General features: G+C 46.1%; 2 protein-coding genes across 6 annotated transcripts in view; one reads left to right on the forward strand and one right to left on the reverse strand.

Annotated features, from left to right (window-relative positions):
- ORAI1 (ORAI calcium release-activated calcium modulator 1) overlaps positions 1-14,420 on the reverse strand; it is an 18,147-nt gene extending 3,727 nt beyond the window's left edge. The window contains exon 1 of one of the 2 annotated variants that reach the window (XM_039380328.1): positions 14,210-14,420. Coding sequence is in view for 1 of the 2 variants with exons in the window: in XM_027739827.2 (XP_027595628.1) it covers positions 6,879-6,992 (114 nt within the window). In the remaining variant the exon portion in view is untranslated. Of the gene's footprint in view, positions 1-6,878; positions 7,144-14,209 lie in introns of those variants that run through there. The other variant, XM_027739827.2, reaches the window with a different exon arrangement.
- The window catches only part of KDM2B (lysine demethylase 2B), a 117,083-nt gene continuing 100,865 nt past the window's right edge, over positions 7,433-23,650 (forward strand). For 2 of the 4 annotated variants that reach the window (XM_027739770.2, XM_027739774.2), the window contains exons 1-3: positions 13,613-13,870; positions 15,002-15,146; positions 18,283-18,361. In XM_027739770.2, the coding sequence (XP_027595571.1) occupies positions 13,820-13,870; positions 15,002-15,146; positions 18,283-18,361 (275 nt within the window). In that variant the 5' untranslated portion in view covers positions 13,613-13,819. Of the gene's footprint in view, positions 7,556-7,999; positions 8,073-12,821; positions 12,946-13,612; positions 13,871-14,631; positions 14,817-15,001; positions 15,147-18,282; positions 18,362-23,650 lie in introns of those variants that run through there. The other 2 variants (XM_039380323.1, XM_039380322.1) reach the window with 2 other exon arrangements.

The following is a 23,650-nucleotide window of genomic DNA, read 5'->3' on the forward strand; positions in this document are numbered from 1 at the left end:
TCCATAACATAAAAGCCTTCACAAAGGCAGCAGACTGCCTGTGAGAGGCTGAAGAAAGACAATGTCTCCAAGAAAAGATAGTACAGTGGTCCCAGGCATCACAAGCTCCTCACCCTGGAAGCCATGTCACTGCTCATCCAGAGATGAGGCTACTCATGAAGATCCTCCACTATTGTATGAGCCATCCCCTTCTAGAACCTTAGATCTCCAAGTATCCTGTGCTTCAGGAGCAGAAATCAGCAATAAATAACATCACTAGGAAACTCATAAACCCAGCTCAGAATAAGGAAAATGAACTAGAATGCCTTTTTAAAGGTTTTAAAACTGTCAGGTGGTTTTATGCATGTGCAATTGATGAGTGATATTAATCCCAGCAGCTCTCCTGAATAATCTTTCCTGATAAATTTGACTTTCAGACAAAGCACTGTTCCAAAGAGGGAACAATGCACCAAGGTCTCTATGTTCAGTGTACTTTCTCAAAGGAATTCATTAAGCAGACAAAATACATTTAAAGTGCAGAGGAAAAAAACCTAACAGTAATCTGAAATATAAGCACATCAAGCTGATAGGAAGAAAAATTCCTGAAGTGTGGGTTCATGGATGCAGGGAGGCATGGAAACCAGGACCTGAAAACAGCTGCAAAAGCAGCAAGAACATTCAAACCTCACTACTGTGAAAGAGCTGGGCCAAGCTACACCTAGTCCTGCATCCCACCTTCCTACACATGTCCCAGGACACCAGAACACCTGATCACTAATGCACCAAATCTATTAAGGCAACCAAGGGTTCTGCTCAGACATGTTTCAACAGGCATTCAAGGCCATTTGCCAATTTTTTAATTCCTTTATTGAAAGCTTTTATTCTCATAAGCCTCCCCACTCAGTCAACCAGTGAACAGTTTCCAAGTGTTACAAGAAACTCAACAAGAAATCATATTAATGCATATACGATTCTTGCTCAAAGATTTAAAAATACCATTTTTTAGTCGTGGGAAACTTCACATTTGAGAGGATAAACATTTGGTTGTCAGGATTGCTTGTTAAGTCCCAACATACTCGTGGGATGTTGGGCTTCGTTTTTCACAGAACAATTGCAATCCTTCACCACCAAGGATTCATTTTCATACTCATCAAATATTTTTCTTGTAAGTCTTCTGGTGTGTCTAGACTCTAAACCATTCAGCATGGCAAGGCACTTTAATTCTTTATCCTAGTAGTATGTTAACATAACTATGACACTAAAGAGATTTATTAGATAAAGACTTAATTTTCTTTTAAGAATTGATGTATTTAATTCGCCAAACATTGAAGACATTTTATATTTCCATTAATCAATGCCTCCACGTAGTAATGATATCAAGCATCTGATTTTGAACTCCTTGTGTTCATGTCTGGCAGAGTAACCCCAACTTGACCTGTAAGTGAAAAATCAGTTCGTGTTTTCTGTCTCCTCAAACTCTCAAGAAAGCTAATCTGGGAACTCTTTCAGTGTAAACAAGCAGAAAAACTGCCAACTCTTTTCAATTGCAAGTTTACTTCCTGGGCCAAGCTTGAGCCAGGCACCTAAAACAAAAAGCTCCATTTTTCATCCTGAGGCCCCGTGCCTGTTTTCTAACAGCGATGCAAAGTGGCAGAAGTTCTTCCCGCCTTTCCTCATGCTGCAATTCCAAAATAAACAGCTCCCAACAGCTCCTGTAAGGTAACACCTGCAAGAACAAGGCCCAGGTGAGGTCACCTGACATGATGCCAATCCACAAAAAGCCTGAACTCACAAGTACATGCTGATGTTCCAGGCAGGATATTTTCCTGTCCTGAAGACCTGCTCAGGGCAGGGCTGCACAGTTTCCAACACAACATGTTCTGCACCTTTTCCTTCACCACTTTTAAAGCTCCTCTGAACACTTGCTGCATGATTTCCACTGCGCAGCTGCCCCGCTGCAAACGCCCTGCCCTGCTGCGTGATCACAGTGTAACACGGGTTGGAAGACTCCTCAAGAGGTCATCTGGTCTAATCCCTGCTTCAAAGAAGAGCTAACTTTAACTTCAGATCATCCTACAGATATGACTGGCAGATTTACTACAGCTCTTGACAAAATTAAAAGACTCTCATGACATTAAGACTCAAGACTGAAGCTCTCATAAGCCTAAAAATGGTGGGCATTCAGATGCTTTCAGAAGATAACTGAATTTTGGCACACAACCATGTTAAACCTTCCACAGTCCTGGGTTTCAGAGTCATAGCAGCCTGATTACTACCATATCGTAAAAAATTTAAGAACTTGCCCTCTGGAAGAATCTGCATTTTAATTTTTTTTCAGTTTAATATCCTGACCAAGTTCTATTTGCTTATTTAAAACGTTTCCATGTCTTATTAGACCAGAGAGGCTTAAATAAAGCTCCTGCTTTTAAATTAAAATCATATGCTTACATATCTTTTGAAATCAGTAGCCAGTGCTGTAGAGGAAAGTCAAGAATGAAAAGGGTGTCACAGCATCAGTGGAAATCAGCACTCCTGGCTGGCTCCCTGTTTTCCTGACAGGACTATTCACCCCAGAGAGAGAGGCTCAGAGCCAGGCTCTCACAGACTGTCTGCACCATTCATGAAGAGTTATAAACAACTCAGAGAGAGAATTGTGTATGAGCCAGAATAACTCACCGGAAATTAAAAACAGATAAGTCAAAATAATGATCTTATTTCTGGTTTTATACAGAAGGGAAACTAAGCATCATTTATCCTTTAGTCCAGGATCTCGAGTCTGTAATTATTGTATGTTGCAGAACAACAAAACACATTAATATTTGCTGACACCAACAATAGAATACAAACAAGGATTTCATTTCATTTTGCTAGCAAACATGAAAAGACAATACCCAGATGACTGGAGCAAATGCATCTTGAGGAGGTAGTACCTCTGCACAGTGTAACTTAAAGTAAATCTATTCAATAAGCACAGGGTGAGATCAGCCAGAGGCTCAGTGTCACCTTTACATCCTCCCAACTCTGACAGAACAGCAAGGCCTCGAGTGCCCCACACTGCCTGCCTTGCTCATCTATAACCCTGAGACAGGAACGTTCAAAGGAGCCACAAAACATTGTTTTCATGGCTGGAATAGAAGGAACTTTTCACGTGGGGGAAGATTCTTCAGCGCAGCTCTAACCCGTGAGCGCAACAGCGACGTAAAAGTAAGCGGTGGCAGAAGCCACAAAGCCAGGCCTGTAACGCCTTCCTGCAGGTTACAAAATGCTGCTGTTTCATGTTATTCTACAGCAATCCAGTCAAATACAGATAAAAAACTTCTACAGAGACCATTTTAGTATTTAAAACTGCAGAGTGACCTGTACTAGACAAGGGCTGTGCTGCCTTGAGCACCTGTACAGCTCTGACAGCAGCGGGTCCGGTCCAGCCCTGCAGCACCTCAACACCAACTGCTGTGATGGAAATCAGATTCATAAATATTTATCACCGCAGTCATTCTGCAGAATATGATGGGAGCTGCTTTCAGAAGACCATTCTGGGTATATTTCAAAGGCAAGAGTTGACAGTTCTTTGATGACATTCAATATTTGAAGTGTATACATTCCCATCTAGACAAAGCCCAGCCAGCTTGAAGCACTCAAAGTATTAAAAAGAAAACTGTGCTGTCTGGTAAATAACTTCCTCCAAATCCTATTTATAATGAAGCCAACCACAGTGTATAATTCGGACCCCTAGTTTTGACTCAGCTATTTCCACAAAGCTGTTAATTGGTGGCAGGAGGTGACATTGAGTTTTCCACTTTGATGACTATTGGAATCTAACAACTTCCCTATGATTCCTGACTCCCATATCATGACATTGTCATACTACTGTGTGATGCATCCCTGGTGACAAAATTACACCAACAAGTCAGATTAATTGTTCAAACAAAAATAACCTGCCAGCAGCCTGTCTCCTCTGGAGCTCTCGATTCTGCTGCTCTAGGTGTGGATGAGCCAGTGGATTGGATACAATCTGCAAAATATTTCCAGCATTCAAATAAACTGGACTGGGAAATAAAAACAGATAAAGCCAGGCATGAGGGAGAAAAATATCATACATCAATATCTGGGGTATAACACAGAAGTGAAAAATACCTGATGCCTCCACCAGCGCATGGAGGGAATCCTCCATTCTTCCATGGACTGCACACACCCTACAATCTCTTTACCTCTAACAATTTGGGGGACTGATATTACTTGCTGGCCCCATAAACTGGGAAATTGTACTAAATGAAGATGATAAGCCTCATGGATTTTCCCTCAGACATATGGCACTGGATGATAGCATCCATGGAAACCTGCACGGAGGAAATGCTCGGGTTCACTGGCTCGGGAGCTCTGCTCCCACAGCAGTTGCCAACACCAGACCCTGCAACTGCTTCTTAAGTTCACACACGGTGGCAAATCCTCACGAGCAGCTCTGAAACAAAACTAACCGTAAAACAGGTTTTTAATCTTCTCTGAGGAAACGTGACACTTCAGGGCTTGAAACCTGGCTGAGGACTTCATACTCCACATCAGTGACCGAGGCAATCTCGTGCCTTTGGCACGGTTCGTTTCCCCACGGCACGCGGAACCAATCCTGAGGGAATAAACTGTGCAAAATGGCTGCAGTTATACACAAAAAGGGAACTGTTTAGCAGGGATAAACTTAGCTCATACTACAGGATGCAAGCACTGTTTAATCAAAGAGCAAGGATCAATAGGGCTGGCTTGGAAACCAGCACATTCCGCTCCTGACAATTCCCATCAATTCACTGGGTGGTCCTGGATGTGTCATTTAAGCTCTTTCTCCCCTGTGTGATAGGGAAAATAGAGGAACACTGAGGCTTCCTTGCTGTTGTAGCTTTGATCCAAGACTAGATTGTACTTCAGCAGCATTTTATTCAAATATCAGGTGCCAAAGAACCCGCTGCAGTCAGGAAACAAGGCATAGGTGTGACAGCAAAACAGCTTCTCAAGGCAGAAAGACAACTCTAAAAGATAAGGAAAGTTTTTAAAAAGAAATCTAAAAATACTTGAATGTTAAGTCAGCTCTTCTGAAAACAGACTAGGAAGTCCCAGCTAGAGGACTGTCCATCAGAGCAAAACCAAAGAGGCTGCAGGTGGATTTTCAGTGAGATCTTATAAAAGGAAGAAAAAATTGATTTTTTTAAGGGGGAACTTCAGAAAAATTAAAGTAGGAATGTTCACACATAACATTCCTGGACACTGGAGATTTTGTTAATCAGAACAAAGTGGCTTTTTCCTGAAATACCCTAAACGACAAACTGAAAAGCAGCAGTTTTCAACCAAACTAGAATTATTCTAGAAAATCAAGAAGGAAGTAAAAGAAGCCTCACTTCATACATCCATGGACTTGGAGAGTCCACGTACCATGTATTTAGAGAAAACTCAAAGGAATTTAAGACATTAAGTACAACTTTAAAACAACAGCATTTACATTGAGATGCAACCTCACTTAAACGAAAATTTGTAAAAACCAACAAACAACAGGGGTTTTTTCCATCTTCTCTCTGACTCGAGCAGCCCCCCTGACAAACTGCTCTGACACAGGAGAGGGGATGTACAACAAGGAAAACTCATTAAGCAGGAGCAGCGAGTGAGCTCCCGGCTGGATGCGTTTCCCAAGGAGAACCAACTCAAACACGCCACACGAACACAGCCGCCTGTCACTCAAACCAACAGCAGTTCCACCACCTCCCCGAAGAGCTGTGGTCTGTTTTTAGCCATTGAAGGAGGACAGTGACATTTATTTGACCGTCAGAAGGCTGCTGTGTTTCCCGACAGCATCAATGGAACAATGGCTCTGGAGGGGAGTAAATCCTACGGCTGAAAATACCCAGTATGTTAAAAGCGGGTCAAAAAATTAAGACAAAGCAAGTCAGAGCAGCGCAATTCGCTATTTCTAAACTATGAGGCGTTTTTAATAGATGCATGAAGGGGCTGAGAGCAGAGTTTGCACGTCAGAGGACTGGACTGATGGGGAAGTCGGTAAGTAACCGTATTTCCACCTATACGGAGCTTTCATCTAAGACAATTCGGGTTACTACACTGGGTTACTTCTCATCAAACCCGAAAGCAAAACACAACAAAACCCATTACTAAACCACGCACTAAACTGCAAAGTAAGCAACACCTCTGGTTTCCGTAACTAAAAAATGAGAAACTTCGCAACTGCAAAGGATTGATAACGGATGTAACGAGTCGGAGAGAGACCGCCAACTTTAATCAGTTGTTTTTCTTAATTTATCTGAAAGCAGCTCCAGTGCAACTGGACAACTGCACAAAGCGTGCGGTCCGGGAAGCGGAGCGGGAGGGGAAGCACCGCAACCCAGGCAGCGCTGCGGGGCCCCGGGCCCGGCCCTTCGCACCTGACACCGGAGTGAACCGAAACCCCGAAATACACCCCGGTGATCTCCCGCTCACCGCCCTGCGGGGCTGCCCGCGGCACACGCGGCTTCTGCGGCCCCGAGCATCCTCCGCGGGGAAGATCCGCTACGATCCAATAAACCCTGCACTGTCCGGCGGAGGTAAAAGCGGAGAGGCAGCTCCTAATTGATCGCGTGAAGCTCTGCAGAGCAAACGAACCCCCGGGCACCCCGCACGAACCCGCTGCTCCCGGGGCGCCCCGCGCCTCCGCCGCTGCCCGGGAGCGCTGTCAGGGAAGGGGCTGCAGCGCCCACCCCGGTCCCCAGGGAGCATCCACCGCAGCGGGGGCAGCGCCCGTCCCCCGGCCCGTCCCCCCACAGCCGCGGGGAGGCGACGAGCACCGGTCGACACCAGGAGAAGCGGCGGCAGCGCTCCCCGCCCCGGCCCCGAGCCGCCCCCTCGCCCGCCGGGCCAGGCCGGGCGCTCACCATGGCGAAGCCGGAGAGCAGCGCGGAGGTGCGGCTGGAGGCTTTCAGCTTGGCGCGGCTCAGGTAGAGCTTCCGCCAGGACAGCGCCTGCATCGAGTGCTCGTTCAGGCTCATGGGCTCGGGGCGGCGGGCGGAGGAGCGTGGCGGAGCGGAGCGGGGAGGCAGGCGCGACTCGTCGGTGCGGAGCGGGCCGGGCCGCGCTAACACCCCATGGCGGCGCCGCGGCTCTGCCGGGCCGGGGCCGCGCCCGCCGCGCGCCCCGCGAGGCTGCGCACCCCGCCCGCGGCCCCGCCCGCGGCACACCATTGGGTGGTGAGCCTGGCCACGCCCTTCAGACCCGCCCCGCCGCCATCTCATTGGCCCGCGCGGAAAGAGGCGGCCCCGCCCCGCGCCGCCGCTTCCCGGCAGCCTCGAGGGACACACTGAGGGCGGGCGGCGCGCGCCGGGGGCGCTGTGCGCTACAGCCGCCAGGGGGCGCCACGGGGAGGGGGCACCGCCCCTGCCCCTGAGGGACCCCCGGCCCTGCCCCTGAGGGAGCCCCCCCCTTGAGCGAGCCCCGGCTTCTGCCCATGAGGGGCCCCAGCCCCTGCCACTGAGGAAGCCACGGTCCCTCAGCGGATCTGTACGGTCGAACCCCCGCGCCAAGCCCCGGCTGGAGTCCCGGGCGCGTTCTCCCGGTGAGCAGCTCGGTTGAAGCTGGAGTTGAATCTGTAGCTCCCGGGGGGTTCGTGCCCCCCAGCCCCGTGCGGGGCCCCTGTGCTCGGGGCGGACAGGACGGGGTGTCCTCCCCTCAGAACAACCACAAACCCGGGTCTCAACTCCTTCCTGCTGCAGACTCCCCTCCTGAAAAGCTGAAACATTTAACCTACGTATGTCCTGGGGTGAGGGTCCACCCTCACTTCCAGTTAACACTGATCCACCTAATCCTTTGTCATGTAGTTCAGGTCTTCACATTTTGTAGGCCCAGAGCTCCTGATAAACCCGTTTTTATCAGCAAGTGGTTGATAAGGTTGATTAAGCAGAACATTTCAACAGATACACGTGCTAGTGTTGAAAGATGTTTTATTACCATATTCACATAAACCCTTTAAACCCCAATTTATTTTTTCTGTGTTTTACAGAGGGGAAAATGAGGTGTAGAGCAGAACTCCCCAGCTAACACATGGCACAGTTATGAAGATTATTCCTGAAAAGGTGAGGCCATACAGTGCTTGAGCCACATCAAATTTGTGGGTCAGGAGTCAGAAACAAACCTGTTGCTATCAATTTCCAGTAAGAAAAATACAATTTGAACAATAGAAATAATACTGGACTATTTACAGGCACATGGATGGTCACATAGGAGCTGAATCCATGCTAGTTCCATTAGCGACCAAAAGCATTGGTTATTTTGTATTGCCTTGACATTTAAAACCGTGCAGATTGTCGTTAACATTTTTGCTCTGTTCCTCTCTTCACACCTTTCTGATTTGCAAGGTCGTTCATTTACTAAAGCACAGAAAAGGACAATCTGTACCAACAAGGTCCCTGGATGCTTTTCATTTACCAGGCATTCTTTTTAAAAAGATGTAGTTGAAACATCCAAGAAGAACAGTCTTAACGATTTGAAGTCTTCAGAGGCATTTATTACCACCTAGATTTGATCTCCTTCCCTTCTCAGGAAATAAACACATTCGCCTTCTTGTTATAAACAACTTTGGGTGAGATTTTTATCTACAGAGGCTTTAAAACACCTCTGCAGAAGAACAAGCCTTTGCTCTTGTATCGCTGACTCCATGGAGTGTTGGCCACCTTCTCTCTCCTTTAGGGGTGACAGTACTGCTGTGTAGGGGTGGATTTGGCACCATTAGTTTTGTGGTTGGACTCATGATCTTAAAGGTTTTTTCCAACCAGAATGATTCTAGGATTATAAAATACTACTGTTTCTTTGGTGTGCTTTAATTCTTAAAAAAACAAACAAACAAACAAAACCCCCAGAAGACCTCATCCCACAGCCAGCATTTTCTGTGTCCCCCACTGGTGCCTGAGGCTGTCTGAGCACCACATGGCAAAGCAATGAGTAACAAACTGATTGTGATTTCTTTACGACTTTTTCTTGGGAGACTATCAAAAACTATCAAAAACCAGTCACATAAAACTCCCCATCTCAAACAAACATTTAAGTCTCTGTCATTTAGTTCCCACGGAATCATGAATTTAAAAATATTTTACACTGCTGCTCATAAGCCATGGCATGTTTATGTACATGTACATAAACAACATGGATATTTCACTATTTCTTCTTGTTTCTGCACAAAATTATGGTTGAACTGTTACATCATGGGCCAGTACTATTGCACTAATAACACCTGGGTCTTGACCTGTTCCCTAAAAACAGATTTATCTAAAGAAAAAAAAAACAAAGAGACCTGCAAAGAGACATAAATCTGGGGACTTCAAGTGTCTTTCTAAATAATTGTATTAAAATAGGCTCTTTGAACCCACTGTTCCACTATTTTTCTGTCCATCACTCTTATTCCTGTTTATTGGGAAGGGTTTTGAAAGATACAACAGCATTGCACACTGATGTACTGCTGGGTTCATATTACATTCAAAGACACAGTATGGAAAAGGACCTACAGAATCAGCAAAGAAATCTCACCTCATCTCCTTTTTCAAACCAAACCCATGTGTCATTTTAAGCCTCAAGCCCCAGTGCTGTAGCTTTGAAATGACCATTTCCTTTCCTATATGAAATTTAAAAATTGGTTTGTTAAACTGGAAAACACAAATTAAGGGTCAAGCCTTCTTCTGCAACTAAAACACAAGGACTGTGGCAGTGCACCCTTTCCCCCCTTTCTGTTCCATTTTACAGCTCCATTCTGAGGTACAAACTAAACAGGATACACGATTTTATTCCCAACTCTATTACTCATTATTACACACCTCTACGCTGCCACTCCAGAGTTAGCTGAAACTAAGAGTCAGCCATGCTTAATTAACTCTTAGAAATGTGTCAGTGAGTCCTGAAGCCACGCTGGGGCTCAGAGCCGGGCTTTGCTGTCACCTGTGACCCGTGCAATTGCAGAAGGCCACCAAAAGGGTGTAGTCCTGCCCTCTCCCTTCATCTCGCCCCTCTCCAGCCTGTGGATCGCACTCAAATGGCTACTGAGCTTCAGTGAACTGACCTAATGAAAGAAACATATATATTTTTTTTCTTAATGGCTGAGTTTTCTGCCGGATCAGGTCACTGAACTGACTTGCCTCGTGGCTCCAGGAAGGAAAGCAGGAGAAGTGAGGGATGGACATGCAAGAGAAAGGGAACGGGCCCTTTCAGCAGCAGGCTGTTATTACCCCTAATTAGAGGTAATGTCAACCCATTCTCTGGATCATTTATGCATGAACACAATCGGAGCAGGTGGCAGAAGTCCAAGTTTCTTTCCAGAGAGCCCTGAGAAATCTGTAGACTGTCACAAGGATACTCATAGTTCTTTGCTTTGCCTGCTAAAAATGTACTTCTGTATTTTCTGTAGGAGGCTGAATAGGTTCGCTGAGTACCCTGTGATTAATGTGATCCGGTGCTGAGCACGCCGCGGTGCTGCCCTCGCCAGAGCAGCTTTTCTAAAACCTATCTCCAGCTTCACATGCAAATCAGCACTTCCATTTGTTCCTGTTACTGTACCCAAACCGAATCAGGGCACCCCAAAGTGGAAATCATGGTAGTTCTGCATTAAAAACGACACATTTGAAGTTGCAAAAGGCAAATAAAGGGTTGTCAGCAATCCCAAGGAGGTTAAGGCAAACATCTCTTCAAATCTCATCTGAAGCAGAGCTTAAAGTTTAGTTAATGGAATTTCTGCAGGGGAAAGATTTGGACATGTCATATCTAGAAAAAAATTGTATTTTAACTTCCTTCAGAAACCAATGAAATAGTTAAATATCTTCCATCTTAACCTAAGGTAAGGTATAGAATGGTAGGTCTTACAGGATAAAAAATATTTAAAAAAATGTTTTAAGATTAGTTCAGTCTATTCTATCCAATGGGAAGTAACTATGTTTTAGAGGTCAGTGGGGTGAAATGAATCCATTTCTTCATTCAGCCTTCCTAGGCACAGCACTTCAGTTCTGGTTTTAGCAAGAGCTCTGCAGTACAAGGTTAATTAAATGACAGCTCCCAGTTTCACAATAACAAGGTCAGGATCCAGGCCATAGCATGATTAGATCTTAAATAATTTATGTTACATTAATATCCAGCAAAAAAAGTTTTAGTGCTTTTTTCAGAGTTCAGCCCAGCCCCTTTCCCAACAACCACTGCTCCCTTTCCACAGGATGGATACTGTGGTCTTGATACTGTATCACAGTGTTAATATGAGTGGTTTTCCCATATTTTTGACTGTGAAGAAGGCCAGGTTTGTATCAGCCCTGGGCTGTCCCATTCCAAGCGTTGCCTGATGGGGCCCAGCTCTGGGCACTGTTGGAAAACTCTGGCATGGTCTGCTCAGAGGGGAAACCAGCCCCCAACCCTCAGCAGCCAGCACTTTAATCTGGGTCCTGCAGCACAGGGGTTTAATATTGCTTCTAAATGCTTTTATCCTATCTAATGCAGCTGTGGATATGGATATTCTCATCATCCACAGCCTACCTCCCCCCCTTTTTTCCCTAGTTCTTTTGAGACTTTTTTTTTTGTAATTAATACAGAGATTATTTCCATGGTATAATGAACTGTAGTTGACTAGGAATCATTTCTGTCTTAAAACGAGGTTAAACAAGTGTTTTCTATTTTTGGAGATCTATAGATAGAAATTGTGGTATTTCTGAAACATTTACTTCCACACTTCCATAATGTGCTCTGGTGTTTCCAGGTGTATGTGATGGATACAGTCCTTGATGGGTTTGCTTGATACACCAACAGTCTAAAGTTGTTCGTGTCCGAAAAAGAATATTTAGAAAAATGGGTTGATTTTCTTTTATGTCTCTGTTCTGTCTCTTTTGGTGGACTTTTTTGGAATGGATGGATGATGTGTTTTTTGCTGATGATTCTCTAGAAACATCCATTTATCTTGTACTCTGGCCTCAATCCTACAGATGTACACGTGTATTTAATTTTAAGTTTGAGTAATCTTGGCTGAAAGGTCGAGATATGTATATATCTCCTCAGGATTATGAATTAATAATGCACTTGCTCCAACAGACATCTGGAATCCACACTTCAATATATAGCCTATAAAACACTTCCATACGATAATAAAGTTCAATCATCTGCAAATAGGGAGATGTTAGAGAAAGATTACATGATTTTTCAAGATTCTGCAAACAGTTCTTGGCAGAAGCAGGAGGAGAAGCTCATTCCCTTAAATCCTGTTAGAATTCTGTGCTCTCCTGCCTTTATCCACATGTCACGGATCATTAAAATAGGGATCTTTGCAAAGAGATGAACAGCAAGGCCTGCAAAGTTGAATTTTAATGTGCTTTACATTTTGCATCATACTCAATGTATTTCATACAGTACCTAGGACGTTTAACTGATTGCAAAAAGCAAACCAGAGGAGCACTGCCAAAAGCCATCAGCCCCGGCCCTGGGCTTGGGTACCCTTTGATGTTCCCTTTTTTGGGGGGTGTGGAAGGGAGGTAAAGGATGTCACTTCAGAGAGGAGCCACGCTGTAGAACCTGGTGGAGGCTGTTCAAAACCCGCACTCTGACCCTGCTATTGCAATCAGATGGTCCCAATATTTGCTCAGCATCAAGTTAGAGTAGCTGTGAGTGGGTGTTGTAGAAATGAGACCCACCGATACTTTTAGGAATTGCAGCATCTCCATCCTGCAGACTTTTTGTAGCAGCAGCTACTTCAGAGCGTTTTTACCTAGTTTTTCAGGGGATTTCTAACTACCTGTTCTACATGCTTATTACAAAGGCAATTTTGCTTTATTTAAGACATATTTAACACCATCTATAATCCATTATAGGTTTTATGGCCGGTTCTCACCAGACACGTGGGTGCAGCGCTGGGAGCGGTGCCGGGGCGCAGTTACCGCCGAGCCGCACGTGCGGCAGAGACACAGAGCGAAGCCACCACCACAATAACCCCAGGTCTGCATATTATAAGATTATTTTCAAATGTCTGCCACATTCACTCGCCACTCTTTACCCCGGCTTTGCGCCGTTGGGGCCGGACACCGGCGCGGAGCCCAAATTCTCCCCGGTTAAGCGGAACCGCTCAACTCTTGGGGCACGTCCCGGGCGCTGCGGTACCAACCCTGGGACCATCCGCGCCTTTGTGGGGCCCCGTCCCCGTCCCCCCGCGGCCGCTCAGCGCCTGCGTGCCGAGCACTCGTGACCGAGCCCTGCACGGCGGGGCCGGCGGCCAGACCAGGGCTGGTACCGCCCCGGTACCCCGGGCATTCCCCTCATATCCCAGCCAGCCTAGCGCCGGTACCGCCCCGGTACCCCGGGCATTCCCCCCATCCCGGCCAGCCCAGTGCCGGTACAGCCCCGGTGCCTCGGGCATTCCCCCCATCCCGGCCAGCCCAGCGCCGGTACCGCCCCGGTCCCCCGCCAGCCCTGAGTCGGTACCGCCCCGGTACCTCGGCCAGCCCCCCATCCCAGCCAGCCCCCCGCCGGTCCTGTGCGGTGTCCCCGGCCATCAAACCCCGCAGCGCCGGTACCGAGCCGTGTCCCCGGTCCGCCCCCCCGTCACCCCCCCGGCCCCGCCGCTGTTTACGTTCCGGGCACTGCGACGCCTGCGCCCCCGCTCCGCACGCAGCGCCTGAACATGGTTCCTTAGGACTTTGCAAAAGGCATCGCCGCCGCCCCCCTCCCCTTCCCTCCCCCTCCTCCCCCCCCCGAAAAAAAAAAAAGTGCTGGTGCAAAATTGCAAAACTTTAGCGAGCCCTGGATGGCTTTTGTTTTGCCTCCTCCCCATTTGGGCCAAAAATGCAGGACAGGAACTGTTGACAAATAAGTGATGAAACTCTCAAAAAAAATGGAGGCAAAGAAAGACTCTGGAAGAAGATTGGTGTGTAGCTGGCTTCGGTCTCTTTCCTATTCGTGCCTTTTAATTGATTTTGCTTAATTGTTTGCAAAGGGAGCAATGCATGCGGGACGTAGGCAGCGGAGCGACTTAGTTTGCAAGCGCGCGGCTGAGGCAGCGGGGAAGGGGCGGAATGGAACCGAGGGAAGGGCAGGGTGGGACGATCACGGATTATTATTTTTTTTTTCCGGTGGGTGCGGGTTTGTGCTGATCCACCGCGCGTGTCCGCGGGGCTGTGCGGGGCGGGAGAGCTGCCGGGAGAGGGGGCAGAGCCGCCGGCGGCAGCCGGTGCACCGGGGTCCCCCCGCTCCAGCGGGGACCTACCTTGTGCGCGGCCGGTCCCCGCCGCCTCCAGCCGCGGCTCCGCGCCCGCCGCAGCTTCCCCGGGGCAGCGGCACCGGCCTCGGCCGGGCCTACCCCGCCATCCCCCGCATTGCACTCGCTGCAGTCCCTCGCCCGCGGACCCCCGCGCTCCCGGCGCTGTCGGGCGTGCGGGGCGGCGGGGGGGGGGGAGCGGGCGGGGGCTGCGCATCCATCGCGGCGTTACATAAAGCGATCTGGTTTTTAAATCGCCGCTTCCGGTGTGACTATGGAAACACTCGGATTATGTAAATACCGAAACCTGGATGCTGGGCATCATCAGATACGATGATTCGCCCCCCTTCCCTTCCCCGGGGAATTAGCTTGTGCTCACGTGCAAAAATAATAATCATAATAAAAATGATCCGGTTGCTAAAGAGCGTTGGCCGCCGTTCACGGTTTTTTACGGGATTGCAAAACGCATCGGTGCTATAGCTTGTGAATTGTCGGCGAGTTACGTGTCCCCCGCTCGGCTTTCAGCGCCAGCCCCTGCTCAGCAGCCCAAGTTTGAGTTTTCCTGCAGCCAAGCACCTGTTATTCCTGCCGAGTTCCGTGTCACGAGATGGAAAAGGTTGTGCATGCAGCTGTGTTGGAGCTTGTTTGGGTTCAGGTTTTGTTCAGTTTGTGTCTTGCCATCTTAATTATTTCCCCCGGAATGTGTTTATCAAACCGTTTTGCACGATCCGTGCGCTTTCCTCGCTTTTTTTCTTTTCCGGACAATGTGTTTTATTTGGGGTTTCTGTATGTGTTTTCTAGCGCTGCATCGGCCGGAGGCGGTACGATGAAAACGAGGACCTCTCGGACGTGGAGGAAATTGTGAGCATCAGGAGTTTCAATTTGGAAGAGAAATTAAAGAGTAAAATGTACCACGGGGATTTCGTGCACGCCATGGACGGCAAAGGTAACTCAGCCGGGCCGGGGCCGCCCGGCCGCGCTCGCCGCCGCCTCCACGTGCAGCTCCGCGCCGGCTTCGGATTTCGCGCCCGTGCCCCTGCCCGGGGATCCGGTGACGCCGCCGGCCCGAGGGGAAGCACGGGGAGGCTGCTGTGCGGGGCCCTGCAGCCCGCACCGCCCCGGGGGGGCTGCCCCGGCCCGTCCCCCCCGCACCCGGAGAGCGGCTTTAGCCCCGCCGCGGTGCCGGGATGAGCGCGGTGATCCATGGCAGCTCCCCCCGCCCTGCCCCGCCACCGTGACCCCAGCGCACCACCGGGATGTTCAGGAATTAGGTCCTGGCACGGGAGAGGCCGAAACCCCAGCCCCCACTTAGCCGGAGGTGATTCCTGCTCCCCCTCCGCCCCCTCTTGAATCCAGGACCCCTTTTGCGAAAGGGTGCGACTGATGAGCCTGTTGGCCAGGCTCGGAAACTTTACAGTCAATAACTCCTTTGTGAGCCTATCATATATTAAATTACAGCGCTGCCCTCCCCAAAGTGACTTGCTTTGCTGAGGTGACTTGAATTCCGGAGCGGTAAGCAGAGCCAGACAGCCCAGCTCTGCCGCACGGCTCCCTGGCAGGAAGGCGAACGGGAGAGGTTTGCCCGGGAATCAAACAGGCCCGGGGGGTTGCAGGTCACCTTTATTTACCGCTGCACTGTTGACACGGATCCCCATCCCAGATGGCTATCACTGAAACTCGGCCGGACTGAGGACGCCTGTCTGAGCTGCCTTTCTGAGGAAAGAGAAGTTTTGGCTGTAATCCTCCTGAAATTGCTCTGAGTGCGGAGCCACTAATTGAGTTTAGAAAATTTCCTTTTCTCCCCTAGGCTTAGTTTTCCATGAGCATTTTAAGCTCCTTTTAGAAAAGTTGATGCGGTGAAGACATTAAATACCTATCTCACTTAGGAAGGTATTCGTTTAGGAGATAAGCTCAACCCTGACCTACCTCTTCCTCTAAACAAAACACAAACACCTATTTTTTAGCTGGTAAATGTTAATTAATTTTCCAGAAAATGATTGCATTCTCCCCTCAGCTTCCAAACAGTCCAGTGGTTGCCATTGCTCCATGCTAAGGATAATACAATCCACGGCTTCCCTGGCTTGGCAGCTCCAAAATCTTTGAGCAGCTTTCTCCTTTCTAGGGAACTTGAAAATAAATGAGTGTCTTTTGTTATTTTGTTGTGGTCTGTGTCGGCTTTGTTCAACCCCACAAGGGATTTAAATGCTTTGTTGGGGCATTATGAAGAAAAGATCTGCCTTCCTATTTGCTCTGGTTTTATTTTTACTATTGGTTTAATTTTTTTTCTTTATAAATCCAAGGGCTGAATTGAATCTGGGCAAAACAATGACAGGGGTTGGTAAGAACAAAAAAGTCAGTTTGTATGAACACATGGAATTAGTTGAGCAATATATTTATTTATTTTTATTTCCCATGTCCTTGTTTTTATTTTTAATGATAACTCTTCTTGCAGTGGTGTGATTTTTGGCTTGAATGCAGTTTGTCAGAGCTACTAGTCTGCAAGGCTATATAGCTGCCTCTGCTTCTTTCACCCATATTACTCCTGATGTTTGTTGACTTTCTGACGTGGGTCAGTGTCCATAAAAAAATCTGTGGTTTATTTATTTGCTTACCTTAAGCCCTTAGTTTTAATGGGAATGCCTATGGGAAAGGAAGACTTCTCTAGTACAGAAATATTTACTTGGTAACCTTAGTTAAATGGAGTATTCATTACACTTATTTTGAGACTAGCAGCAATAAAGTGTCTGTAATTTTAATGTTTCTGTAAATGGATAATTACAGTGCTCTGATTTGGTAACTCTAAGTAGGAACATTATATCCCTACTTGTCATAATTACTAACTGAATACAGCAAAGAAAAAGTTGTACAAATAGAGGGAAGTACATGTGCAGGCGTGGGAGCTTGGCCTCAGGGTCCCCTTTTACTTTCAGTGTGGAGAAAGATCAGGGATACAGGCTTGGGCTGAGGTACTCCTGCTCTCCCAGGATCATGGATGGACATTGCTGGATGAATCTTGGAGTTAAATTGCTCCTGTGTACCCGAATATAATGCAGGGAGGGTCACTGGGTTTGGCAGTGCAGTGCATTTTGTAGTGCTGAAGAGTCAAGCAATATTTTCCATTTTAAGGCAGCGTATGGACATTCTATAAAAGTCATTTTTTCCTGTAAAAAAGGGGGAATAGCAGAGCCATAGAAACAGTACATGGCTGCTGTAGGAATTCCTCTGCTCTCTGTGGCAGAAGGCTCCAAATAGTGTGTGGGGTTTTGTAGGCACAGCTCACCAAAATCGCTGCCTTGTAACTTCCTCTCTAATCCCCAAATCACTGCTATTGTACCAGACAGTGCATAGAGAAACCCCCAGGAAAGGCCAGTCCTGCATAATCCTCGGAGTGAAGCAACAAGGTGATGCTGGCCAGGGTTAACGTGACAAATTTATGTTTGATTTTCAGTTTGATTGTGTGTTATACTGTGACTTCCTGACTTCCCACAGAAACTATTCATTTTTCACAGATTTACTAAGTGCCAGGAGCTGTATAAATTTTCTGTCAGCTCCTAAAGTTACATTTCTGATTAATTAAAAGAAAAGTTTATCTGTTGAAATTAGAAAAGAAATTACCTTTTCACAGAATCAAGGCTTTCTGTTAGAACCAGATAACGCTCACAAAAAAAGTGTAGAAACGTACAGCTGAAAACATCTAAACTTACACATACACTTTAAACTACACATTTGCCCCAAAAGTAGTAGACTGATTCGCAGTAAGTTAGTCAGGATTATCTTTTAACTGTTAATTTGGTATTTCATTACAGCCTGGGTGTTTCAGCCCAGACCTTAATTGACAAACTGACTGGATTCTATTTTATGTGCATCAGTGAACAGGAAAAATAGGGAGCAGCTGGGAGAGCATTGTCTGTCAGGGGGTTTCCGGTTTAGACTAAAATATGCATTCTCTTTCTGTTTCTCTTTAGGTGATAGTGGAGTTCTTTGGTGAGAAAAGGGAAATGAGGAGCGTTTGAGAAAATGTAACCTGAGGTGCCAATGCCATTGTAATTGATTTGGGACATTTTTTTAATTCGTTTTCACAGATTTTACTTTTGAGTACGTGCAAAGAGAAGCTCTCAGAGTTCCCCTCATCTTCAGAAATAAGGATGGACTGGGAATTAAGTAAGTTACAAGCAAATCTTGATGATTAATAAATGCTTTTATAAAATAACCATTATGCTTTCCACTTGTATCTGATATTTCTTTTGATGATCTCAAAATGGATTGCAATTAGTCTGACTGTCAGCACCCTCGAGAAGAGGAATGATTATTTTCCGCTTATAAACAAGCAGATAATGAGGTCTATAAAAGTTAAGTGCATCCAGTGTGGTACTGCACAAGCAAAAATAAGTCAGCAATGAAAGTTAGGAATATAATCCAAAGGTTTCTGCACCCAATCCATGCTGTAATGACAGAACAAACTCCCTTCAATTTTTGACCTCTCAAGTGTTCTCTGCATTACAGGTGGAATGTCTAATGATGCCTGCCATTTTCCATTATAATCATGGCTCTTCAGAATGTTTCAGCTTTGTAAATATTTAATGATGTCTGGTTAAATGTGGGATTACTGGAGTCTTTTTGCGGTTGCATTTTGTTAATACCCAGTTCTAAAGGATTTGGTATTTTAATAAGAGAATCCTGCAAGTTTGTTTGTGAGAGTGACAGTGTCTAAGAGAGAAATATTAAAAGGATAAACTTTATCAGTCACATGATCCATAGTTTAGATAAATGTTTCTTGATACTTCTGGAAATTAGGACTGTGTAACTGATTATAGCTGAGGAACAGAAAAATAATTTTTTGAAAGCATCATTACTTTGCTCAGTTTCAGCTGGAACACCTCACAGTTTAGGGGACCGAGGGGTCCCAATTACTAATTAAAAAGAATCAAGCCACCCCAATATAATTTAAAGAGAGAAAGAGAAGAAACAGTGTTTGGGGTATTTGACAAACACATGTCCCTTTACTATCAGAGCAAACAGGAGCTGCTGTGATGGCTCTGATGACAAAGTAAAATAGTTTTATATGTTGAACTCTGAACGAGAGGTGCTTAGAGGGCTCTCTGTGTATGCATTGGTTTTAAACTGCTGCTCCTAAAGGGCAAGTCATAAAATCTTGAAGAATTCTTCCTGAAGAAATCAGGAGCCAGAGGTGTTACTGCACCTTCCCAGCAGCCACATCCTCCTGTGTGTGAGGGAGTTCATGTGAAATTCCTCACAGCTCAAGAAGGAAACTGGGGAGATGTTTCAGCTCCTGCTGTGCCAACGGTACCAGTTCAGCTGTGCTCCAGCAGGGGAGAAGTGTGGAAGTGAGAGCTCACCCCAGACACAAACATTCCTGGGCTTCAGATCCGCAGCTGCAAATGGACGGGCGTTATCCGGGATGGAAAACCGGTATCCCAGCCTGTGTCAGTGCTTCCTACGGCCACCTGTACCCACGGTGATGCCTCCAGGCCTCAGGCTGCCTGATGTGCTGTGAGTGCTGCACAAGACCCTTCCAAAGATGCCTTGTTTCTCCGTGTCCTGACCACTGGATGTCACATCCCTTTCTTCTTGATGCTCGTGATTCAGGATTCTATAATGAGGCAATTTCAGTGAGACATTTCAACACTCAAACCTCAGCTCACACAGCATCGTTGGCTTCCTTGTTGGTCCTGTGCCCAAAATCGGGAGAGCTGCCACTTGGCACTTCCCTCCACTTTGGGTTGGCCGTGTGCTTTCACTGGAGACTCCTGGTGGAATGCTGCCTGTGGAGAGGGCTCTTTGGTCTCCCTTGGTCCAGGGGTTCAGAGACTCCTCAAGGAACAGGATCATGTAAAGAGGAACCTGGATTTTGTGTCATGTGTTGGCTTGTTTTCTTCAAGACGGGTAACCACACCTCAAAGAGACCTTTGAAAATCAGGTGCCTTGCTTTGTCAGCATTATCAAAGCAGCCAAATTAACAGCAGTTTTGGAACATGTGTTGGAAGTGAAGAAGAAGCAGGACTGAGTGCTGCATGCCTTTGTCTTCAGTTGGAGTTGTGCAGCTCTGGCAGTTGGGGTGCTGCATCTTCTGAGTTCTGAGCTGGATTGGGAAGAGGTGGAAGCGTTTTGGAGTCACTTACCTGCTGCTCTGTCACACACCCACACTTTGGACAGCGAAGGAAAAATATGTGTTCCAGTTTGCTGTGATGAGTTTAAAATAGTCTCAGCAGCCAGGCTTGACCAGCCAGCTTTTCAGATCCCCACCAGCTGCTGATATCACTTAATAACTCTAATACCATCCTGACATCTCTCCTCCTTCCCAGGGCTGTTTCCCTTTCTCCCTTTTGTGAACCATCCACACACACATCATGTGCAATTTCTTTCTCTAGATGGAATTCATGGTCAGAGAAGAGCTTTTTTTTTCTTTTGAGGATATTTTTGCTGAATTAGTGTGCTGAGAAAAATAAGAGCAAGTTATCTGATACGTGAGTTTTGGATGGTTTTTGCATGGAATCAGTTGAATTCTCCCTTTCACAGTTAGTTGGGTGAATTGTTTTTACATTTCCATTCTCTGCTGAATCACTGAATACTGACTGCTTTGGGGAATTAAGTACTAGAATTTGTAGATCAGTAATCTCTTATAGGACACTCAGCATTCCTGTATTTTTTATTTAAATGAGCGTGACATTAATTTGAAATGATGTTGTAAAGGAATTGCACACACTTGGGCATAAGTGCTAGTGAGAGAAGGTTGGAAACACAGTTTATGTGTATTTTAAATGACAGAAGTGAAATGCATAAGCAAACTTTCCTATTTGGCACTCTGCAGATAACGTGATTTAATTTTATTTACATTTCCACTTCTTATATGTATCTATCAAAAGCTGCTGGCGTGCAGTGCATGAGGTTTGGGGATGTGTAGGTACCAAAATGCTGTGTGCACTGTACTCCAGCAAGATGGAAATAGGATTGGCAGCTGCCTAACTGATCCAAAATGGGAGGAACCTTCAGTGTCTGGGTCGTTTCTGGCACCACTGTCTCTTGTCCTGAGCAGGCTCTGTGCATCATGATATAGCAGACTATGTGATCCACACGTGTAGGGTGACTTTTGAGATACAGTGGTCTACAAAATATATGATGTAAGATGATTTTTTGAATAACTGCTGATACATGCTTCCACTTGTGCTTGCTGCTAAGCAGTCAGCTTGCATGCCTGTGCCTGGCAGATGCACAACACAGAGCTGAACAGTTTGGTTACTCTGCTTGGAGGAACTCTGAAATGGCAAGGAACGAGAGGAATGAGGAAAAACCATTAAAATGAAACTGAAAACTGCTTTCCTCTGTATCTCTGACCATCATGAGCTGCTACTCCTATGGCTGGAAGCAGGAAAGCCCACCTGTGATCTCTCAGCAGAATGGAAGCTGTTTTTCTTGGAGGGCTGTTTGACTGTTTCCAGGATTGTAACTGGGAGAGGGAATGCTGTTTGGAGAGCTGTTGTCTCTTATCTGAGCAATGGTCATCTTGCATTGTAATGTGGTTAATCACATACCTGTGCTGGCCAGAGCTCATCCTCATTAGCTTTTGAATAGATTCTCTAGCACATCTTTAAAGTTTACTAAAAGGCACCCAGAGCACACCGAGGTGTTTGCATTTCTTTTCCCTTTAAGGCAACAGGCGACATGACTTGTGTATTACAGACTGCTGAAAGCCTCAAATGTAGTCAGTCCTATTTTGGAGTTCAGTCACCCCACTATACCATTATTCACTTATTTTTTATGATATTTGAAATCTTTAGAAGCATTCGTAGTGGTTTTACACAGGATGCATTGTCTGAAAATTGCATGAGAGCAACGAAAAAAATACTTCTGGGCTGTTCTTGCATTGTTACTGTTCTGGGTTTATATGCAGAAAAACAAACCAACCAACACTGAGTGAGTGGTATAGGACTGGTGACATCCAAGAAAACAATATTGGGTTTTTTTGCTATCCTAGTGCTGTAGCAAACCAGCCCTGATTGTATAAGAGTGAGTGTATAGGATTGTACAGGAGTTGTGTGGTGGGGCTGGAGCTGAGGAAATACAGTCACCTAAGGCAGCAGAATGGGTTGGAATTAAAGCTGGACCTCCCAAGGCAACCCAACTACAAAATGGGTTCTTGTACTTGAAACCTGCTGTTTTCAAGCCTGAAATTATTCTCTCTGTGTTCTCCTTCTTTACTGTGTCACACAACCTGAGATTGCAGAGAAAAAACCCCAAGGATTTGCCAGGTGTACTCTCCAAAGAGCTAAACAAGCAATTCCATTGCCAGGGAGGGTTGTATTCTTCCAGTCTGAGTAATGTTTATTGTCAGCTGCTGCTGCAGCTCTTAAAAAGGCTGGAATTGCTCGTATCCATCTGGGTTAGGATTGTTCTCTATCTTGGTGGTTGATTTTTATTTTGATTTATAGAAATGTGAAAAGATTGCCCATCTAATTGTTCTACATTTCTGACACGAAATACAGGTAAGCTGTGCATTTGCAGACAAACCTGGCATGTTCTTGTTGCCCACAAATAGTTCCTCCTTCCCCTACTTCTGACTTTCTAGTGCTTGGAAAAAAAAGATGAGCTCTGAGTGAACCCTGAAGGTCAGTAGATTCAGGCTGTTTCATTCCACAGAGGGAGTGAATTCCAAAGCTGTGGGGCCCTCACAGCTAAATGCAAAGATGTGAGGGTTGGCAGAGAACTAACAAAAGATATTGTCCAGCCTCTGCATCCCACCAGAGAAAGGTGATAAGGGTAAAAGAAAGTGGACAAGCAGAATTTGGCAAGTAGTTCTCAAGATACGTGCATGCCAACAAATACATTTTTTAACTTTACCTATTAGTGTTTTCTTAATAGTAAAAACTACTGCTCTGAACGTTTGCCCATGGGCTGGATCCTTCTGATTTCTAACTAAATTGTGTCAGGAGTCCAGAAACAAGTTGTTTATCTTCAACCTGGGGCAGTACGAGAGGGGCAGAGCACTGAGCTGGCAGGTCCCACTGGGCTGTTTTTCATCCCAATTCCTTAGTCAGCTTTTGTGCAATGTGAAATGTGAAATATTGTCAGTAAGATGAAGTCAATCAGCTTTAAAAGCCCACTACTGTTTTTGTTTTCTTTTTCTATCCAGTCCATGTGCTACAGAATTTTACTCTCTCCTTTATACATAAAACTTGCTCACTTGCTGTACCAGGCTACTGTCTAATTACATTAAACCCTAAAACGTTGCCTGTGTTAGGAGTGATCCTATAAATGCATCGACATCCCAGAACCAATTATGCTACCATTTAATTTAGCTCTGAATTAGCCCAAATTGAATTGAACAATTTTCCAACCCACCAAATAACAGCCAGGTTGTCTTCTGCCAGACAAGGAGGTTGGATTAGTCAGTAAAACAAAGAGGCTTTAATTAATAATTTTTTAATATTTTAT

Source organism: Pipra filicauda, unplaced genomic scaffold (assembly GCF_003945595.2).
Source record: "Pipra filicauda isolate LSUMZ 115617 unplaced genomic scaffold, ASM394559v2 scaffold192_size1418226_pilon, whole genome shotgun sequence".
NCBI lineage: Eukaryota > Metazoa > Chordata > Aves > Passeriformes > Pipridae > Pipra > Pipra filicauda.